This window comes from Channa argus, chromosome 11, assembly GCF_033026475.1.
Source record: "Channa argus isolate prfri chromosome 11, Channa argus male v1.0, whole genome shotgun sequence".
Classification (NCBI taxonomy): Eukaryota; Metazoa; Chordata; class Actinopteri; order Anabantiformes; family Channidae; genus Channa; species Channa argus.
The window spans coordinates 15,800,738-15,808,069 of NC_090207.1; the positions used below are offsets into that span (position 1 = coordinate 15,800,738).

A 7,332-nucleotide genomic window follows, 5' to 3' on the forward strand; every position below is an offset into this window, starting at 1 on the left:
AACCAATGTGAGGATTGGAGGAAAGCAGCTAAAAGAAAATGCCTAAAATCTACAATTCTTTGAACTCTTAGACTAAGAGCTCTAATCTTATTTGAGCTGTGATTTTAACAAATGTACAACACATTTGATGATGGATTGTTCAGGAGTAATGCTTTCTAATGCAATGCACAATGAACTCTGACCACTTCCCATAAGGGAAAAATAGAACCTACAGTATATAAGATATGCTGTAGGTCATTGCTGTGTGCTGCATGTAAAATGCACTTTTAAAAATGCACATTGCACATCTTTTTTTTTAAGCTGTACTAATTTCAGAACTATATCTCACGTATGTATCTTACGTGCACTCCTGCCAGGTGACTACCTGCATAAGACAAATCTTATAGTGCTGTGTATTGCCAATAACTACATTATTATGTTAAATAATAGAATGTTTTATACTTTTTAAAAGGCCAAAGATAAGACAGTTCTGAGTCTCTATGAGTCTTTATGAGCAAATTCATAAATGATTCCTAAACATTTTCTGGCACACACACAGTGTGTGTGTGTGTGTGTGTGTGTGTGTGTGTGTGTGTGTGTGTGTGTGTGTGTGTGTGTGTGTGTGTGTGTGTGTGTGTGTGTGTGTGTGTATGTGTGTGTGTGTCTGTGTTACTGTGTCTGTAGGCCTGCTCATGCCTCTGAGAGTTGAGTCATTAATCTTGACCCAGTGGGAGTACTTAAAACTAGCATGTCCACATTCAGACTAGGGGTGGGCGATGCGGCTAAAAGATCATTTCATGATCTTTCTAAACAGAATCATGATCCATGATCTAGATTGTGATCTTGCGAGACAGGATTAGAAACAGCCAATGAAGCAATCACCATAATAATTTATCATGTTAGGCTATTTCATTCTGTTGTAAATGTGCAAAATGATGAAAGTCAAAAACATGATGACAATATTCTTGCTCAAAAATAAAGAAAGTAAGTACCAAATGACACCAAGCTCTGAGGCCACAGACAAATCAAATCGTTGAAATATTGAAGGACTGTATAATTAATTTGCTTATTTAGTCTGTGTCTATTAAATGTTTGTGTCCAGTGTAAATCAGAGAAAATCCACATACTTTATACCTAGCAGCAGAATATCAAATCTTGTTTGCATGGTTTTTGACTGTATTTCCACAGTAAGAGCAATGGCTTTGAGCCATCTTATGGCTACTTCATTTAAACCCTGAAGGTCCTGATTCAGAACCAATAGTTTCTATTTATCTATTGATGTGATATGAATATAATTTTATTGGATCGATTCTGAAACTGACCTGAGATCAGCTTATGGTTTTACAACAGAAGACATTTCACTCTTTTTGATTTGAAACTACAGAGACAGTAGACCCTGCTTGTTTAGAACAATACCTCTTAACTCATCCACAATCTTTGGCTTTAAACAACGGTGTCGATGCTAAGGTGCTTCAGTATCTTTCAACCCAGATGATGAGTTTCATTCACACATTACAGATTGTCACATCATCTAACCCGGATGCAGACTAGGAAAGGATGACCTGTTGCACAAAAAGTGGAAAAAAATTGTCTCTTCAGCTCTTCAAATAATCATGTTACTCTTTCAGTGGATCTTTGTGCCTTTAATTCATGAAACAATCACTGACATTGATAGAAAGCCCAAAATATAACTGTTTAAGCCAGCTTTTATGAGGCTGGATGCTGCGTTTAGTGAAAGGTAGACCTCAACATGTCTGCGAAAATTCAGAGTCGATGTTTTGTAAATAGAAACATCAGACATTGATTCAAGACTTAAGGAAAAACAGGCACAGCATTGTGTGAAAAAGAGGATATTTTATTTTTTTATCGTTGGACTTTTGTTTTCCAAATGATGTGTCTTAAGACTGCTCATTATCACTTTCTGATGTATGAACACAAATATTTCCAGTGAGTCACCAGTTATAACTAGTCAGACCAAATCAAGGAAAAACACAGATGTGAAAAAGAGATATGTATAAAAAGTGCTGTCTATCCTCATTTCAGGGCCATTTTCAAGTTCTTTGGAAAGCACATGTCCTTGTAACCTCTATAACTGTCCCTCAAGTGCCCTCTCAATAAGTCAAGCATGAAATGTAGGCAGGACAACAGAGGCCTGACTACATCAAAGAAAATGAGCACAGTATACATTAACCTGTCAGCAGAGGAGACAAATGAACTCTCCTTGAAATATTAATAGGATTAAGAAGCATCTGCACTGACTGTGACTAGTCCAATCAGGTTCTGCAAACACGGAAACCGTAAAGACAGGAGCCAATTTTACAGGAACAGCAGCAAAAGGGTTTTATGGAAAGTCTAATATTAATGTTCTGATATCCCATGCTGCAACTCCTTATGTACCTTACGGGTGTCGTCCGGTGACTTGCTTCCATTCGCTTAGTTATCATGGCTGCTGATCTGACAGAGGTCTGACCTCTTTCTGATGACTGATGACTGTGCCATTTGAAACCAGAGTGGAGGGCGCTTTTCTGCTAGGTTGTAAGTCATTGTTAGAAAAAGTCACATCAACCATAACCTTCATTATCCCGAGCATGTAATAAGCTTATAGACAGACAGATCTGCATAGCAGCGCATACATTAAGGAGAACACCTCCCATCTATCTCCAACTGTTGGCTAACACAGACTCTTCCGTTAATATTCTGCAGAGAGAAAACTACAGTAGTTGTGTATTCATGTACATCTCTAAGGGTAAAGATATTTGAATAGGACTGTTATAGATTTTAAGGCCAAAATTAAAGCTCATATAAATTGATATGCCAATTATTTTCTGGATAAATGACATTGTCTATACAACTTTGAATGTTTAGACTTTCATAAATCTTAACAAATAGTTTCTGATTATTCTTCTCTCATTCCGTTAATTATTGCATAACTAGATATTAGCGCTTGCATGTGGCACCTTGCTTACCTGATGTTACAGTAGCCTATACATCTGCAGTGATGACAAGTATGCCCTATACTGCATGTATACTGTAGTAAAACAAAGCATCCAGGGAGCATCCAAGTAATTTAATCAGTTCAGTTTTGTAGGTGTTATATTCAGCCAATGTTTGCATCCGCCTCATTTCCATCCAGGTCTAATATTTAACCAAATGGATAAGATGCCATTCCTGCTAGCAAGGAAGTAGCCTTCTGTCAGTCTTTCCCTCAAGTTTTAAACCAATAAATCGACTGTCGTTGAGTGTAATGAGTAGCTCAGCAAGCCAAACCTATCCCACAATCCTTCTGGAACTGACAGTGTTTCGACATCAGCGCGTTGCATGACAATCGTCTTTTACTGCGTTAAACAGGTGAAATATTTATGCAAAATGAGCAGTGACCACCAAATAAACACTAATCACAATGCACCAATGGCACACAATCACACTGCCTCTCCAGATGGTTTTCTATTTAACTAAAAGTCTCTAATTTCCCAGCCATTATCAAAACACTGAGAGTAAAATTAAGATGCATAAAACTGATTAAAACTGGCTCTCAAAACAAGTTCAAAAGCATTTTGCGTTTCCACACACAGGGCCCATGGGTGCAGTCGTATGCTTTGTCCAGACAGGCAGAATCCCAAACAATGTGTGAGAGTCAGCACCAGTAACCAACCAGAGGAAGTGATGTATTGCACACTGGCTTGGAACAATGCAGTCGCTTTTACCTGAAGGTTAGTGTTTCTACCCCATCAATTTGTTTTAGTGGACAGAGGCGTCCTGTGACATCCTCAATAGTGTTTGTTAGGAGCTGTCTCCTAAGACACCTGCTGCCTTTGAGCAATGAGAAAAGCAAAGTGGAATGTAAGAATGACAAAACTGGTAAAATACAAAATAACAACAATCAAAATTGTTCTCTCTGTTCATGACGGGGAGTTTGAAACCTTTGAAGCCCTTTTCAGTCTGACTCTGGAACATTCTCCTGTTTCCAAACATCCCAGGGTCAGACAATGAAGCAGTTGTTATGCTAAAATAGCTACCAGGGTGACCATTACGGCTACATTAAGTATAGGGATGCTCACATAGAGATTAAATAGTGTTATCACCCTGCATCCACCTCCATCTGCTTCTCAAACCAGCCCCTCACTGTGGATGGGGCTACAGCTGTACTCGCTTTGGTAACAGATGGGCAAAAATCCCATAACAATGCCACAAATTTAACAGGGATATGATTAATTGAGTAGTGTGTATTTTTAACTCATGCAAGCTTGAAGCAACTCGACCTACAGCATCCCTGTGTTTCCACTGCATTCATTATTCCAGCCTACCGGGGAGTATTATGTCTTGTAAGGGGCTGACTCTGAGTTGACACTGTGAGGCTTAGGGAGCCTTAGAAACTCTGCTTAGGGCAAACTCCTGGTGTTGAGACTGAGGTCTGTCTGACATGTGTGACTCCTGAGGCAAGTATGTCGCTAAATGAATAGAGACAGGGAGGCTGGTATGACCCACTTCCACGAAGGCTACACTGCTTTTTTTTTTTTTACACATATCCCACATTTTCTGCACTGTTCATGGAAAAGAAGACGATGTGCAAAAGCTAAAATATTATCAGTAGATAACCACAGCGGTCCTAAATGATATGATTAAGTAAATCTATGAGCTTTCAACAACTTCCTCTCTACATAAGGCAGTCTGACAGTTTTTGATTAGGCTTGCAATGCGCAACTGACCTTCTCCTGATGTTATTCTAGTAAGTTCTGGAGCCCCCACGCTACTAATACAGGTTGATCATCATAACATATCTCACCTAAATGATAGCATCTGGGTCTATGAGAAAACCACAAGCCAGAAATCTTTCCATTTCTGGTTTTTCGGGGGGGGGGGGGTGACGTCCTTGTTGTCTTAATCGACTGGGACCATACCTGGCCGCGCAGCTCCTTTTTATTCCGAGCATTAGCGCCGTGAGAACGCACAACATCCTGGAGCAGAGCGCATTTCTACCTAAAAAAAATGTGCGCGCCTGGTGCACAGACTGATTAGATGCCACATCGCAGGCATATAATGCATGGGGGGGAAATAATCTGCTTATTCCACTCAAACAAGTGTCTTTAAACACAAGTAACCGAATTAACTAACGAGTCGTGCACACATTACAATCCGTAGTTTCCTGTTGGCAAAGCGTGCGTCAGGCTGCTCGTGTTCCCAGGTATAACCCAGGCTCTTCTTAGACGCACATTACGTCTTTGCTCAGCTGTTCGCGTGTTCAAATCTACGGACTTGGCCACTTTTATCATGTGCAGGCGCTCCGAGCGCTACTGATCGTGGCTGGGGTTACTCCCACGGCAAAGAGCGACTCGTGAAAAATGTTTTTGACATCGCCAACAAACAACAGTGACTTTTCCACTCACCTTTCACGTGCTGCGGGACAGCTGCGCCCAAACACAGGGCGATGGAAAGGAGGAACCGTAACATCCTCTTTCTCTCTCTCTCTGTCTCACAATAAACAGGTTCGACTCCCAAGGTTACGGAGATGTGGTAAAACACCAAGCACTAGCCAAAAGTTCACCCTCGTTCGCGCTGGCAGAGCTCTGGTTTTATGTCCTCTCAGGTAAAGTCCTCCTCGGTGATAAAGTCGGCAGAGAGAGCACCGCCACCTGGGTTTTCCTCAATCTACAGTGCGGGAACAAGAGAAGTGTGGCTCCCAGGTCCCCCCTCCGCTGCTGCCTTCCCCGCTACTACCGCAGTGGTACGATGTAGTGGAGAGAGGGGACGCGCGCGCCTAATGCTCCCGGAAAAGTCCTGTCAAGATCCCCAGATTTAGAAGCCTTCCGGCCCAGATTTCCAAAATAAAACCCTAAAACTGTTCGAACAAGTGTTAATTTGAGTAGGAATTCATGACCTTTTTCTGGAGACAATATCAATCAGCACTGCAAACAATAACAATGCCACCTCTATGACGCCTCGCTGTAATTATTTTGTTTTTGTTTTCATTATTAAATATAAACATTTCAGAAGCTATCCATTTATTAACTAAATTAAAAAAATGCTTTGTGCTTTTGACAGTACCATGAAAATAACAAAAATAAGCCTGTGACCTAATGCAGTTTGCAGGTCAGTCAACCAGTCACAGCAGAAACTCCTGGCGAGCTGTCTGCCGATGGAAACTAGTCCTCCACCCCCCTCTCCACCTGAAAATCACTCTAGATTTTGTACAATCAAAGTTGGGAGAAGCACAACAGCTTAATATTCAAGTAAAAGAGCAATTTGCATAAAGAAGTTACCCACTACAAGCACCATTTTCCTTGTGGAGTAAAAGTAGGGCATGAAAATTCTTCAGTAAGAGACTATGACCTTAAAATACAGCACTAAATTCTACATTATATGAAAAAAACAAAAGATAGGTCCCTACTGATTTTTTGTTATGTTTGGCTAAACAACATAAAGAAGTACAAAAATAAAGTTGCTCTATTTTTCACCGTTTTCATCGTGTTTTTATAGTGCATGTGTGAAACATGTCTTCAAACCACTTATTACAAATCCCCCCAACTGTACTGTGGCTAGAAGCACATAGTCCACATCAACATTTATTCAAGGGTAGGTAGTAATTAGCATTTAGCACTATGTGATGGCCAGTTCAACAACACACAAGTTACTTGAATTCCGAGAATATAAACGGCAAAGTGTGGGCGTTACATATGACTCCATGGATGACAGCAGCACCAGTGTAGGGTAGAAAATTCCATGGCGTAGATTGTGCTTTTCCAGTTGAAAGGTCACTTCAGGTCCATTCATTCAGACACTACTAACAAGATACTGATGGAACTAATATGTAAACTGCTGAAGCTATAGACCTATGACATTTTTAAAATACTTTACACCAGGGTGGGGCCACACTGATCTTCCATGTGCCATATGTGACATTTCAGAGTCCACTGACTTGATTTTGATGAAACTTGTGGATAAATGAATTTGACAATTGCTCTTTGGCAAGCTCAAATCATCCCTGGTTAACCAATTGTGGACGTAGGGCAAATAATTGCTATTTTGTTCAATATAATTAGCATATTAATTGTAACACAACTGGGGGGGCGGCTGTTGCTCAGTTGGTAAGGCAGTCATCCTCAGACCACAGGGTCAGTGGTTCAGTCCCCGGTCCCAGCTATATGTCAAAGTGTCTCTGGGCAAGACACTGATGTTCTAACAGCCCATTCACATCACCAGCTCTGCAGTGTCGGTGCAAGCCCCGTGGAAATTGGGGAGTTGCGTCAGGATGGGCATCCGGAGTAAAAACTGTGCCAAATCAACATGCAGACAATGATTCGCAGTTGCGACCCTGAACTCACGGGATAAGCCAAAAGGACAAAAAAATTGTGACAC

The 7,332-nt window shown here is 40.9% G+C and overlaps 1 protein-coding gene across 4 annotated transcripts in view; it reads right to left on the reverse strand.

The window, feature by feature from the left end:
- Positions 1–5,733, reverse strand: part of LOC137136392 (EGF-like repeat and discoidin I-like domain-containing protein 3) — a 101,844-nt gene extending 96,111 nt beyond the window's left edge. For 2 of the 4 annotated variants that reach the window (XM_067521706.1, XM_067521705.1), the window contains exon 1: positions 5,364–5,733. In XM_067521706.1, the coding sequence (XP_067377807.1) occupies positions 5,364–5,427 (64 nt within the window). In that variant the 5' untranslated portion in view covers positions 5,428–5,733. The remainder of the gene's footprint in view (positions 1–5,363) is intronic. The other 2 variants (XM_067521704.1, XM_067521707.1) reach the window with 2 other exon arrangements.
- Positions 5,734–7,332: the final 1,599 nt, after the last annotated feature.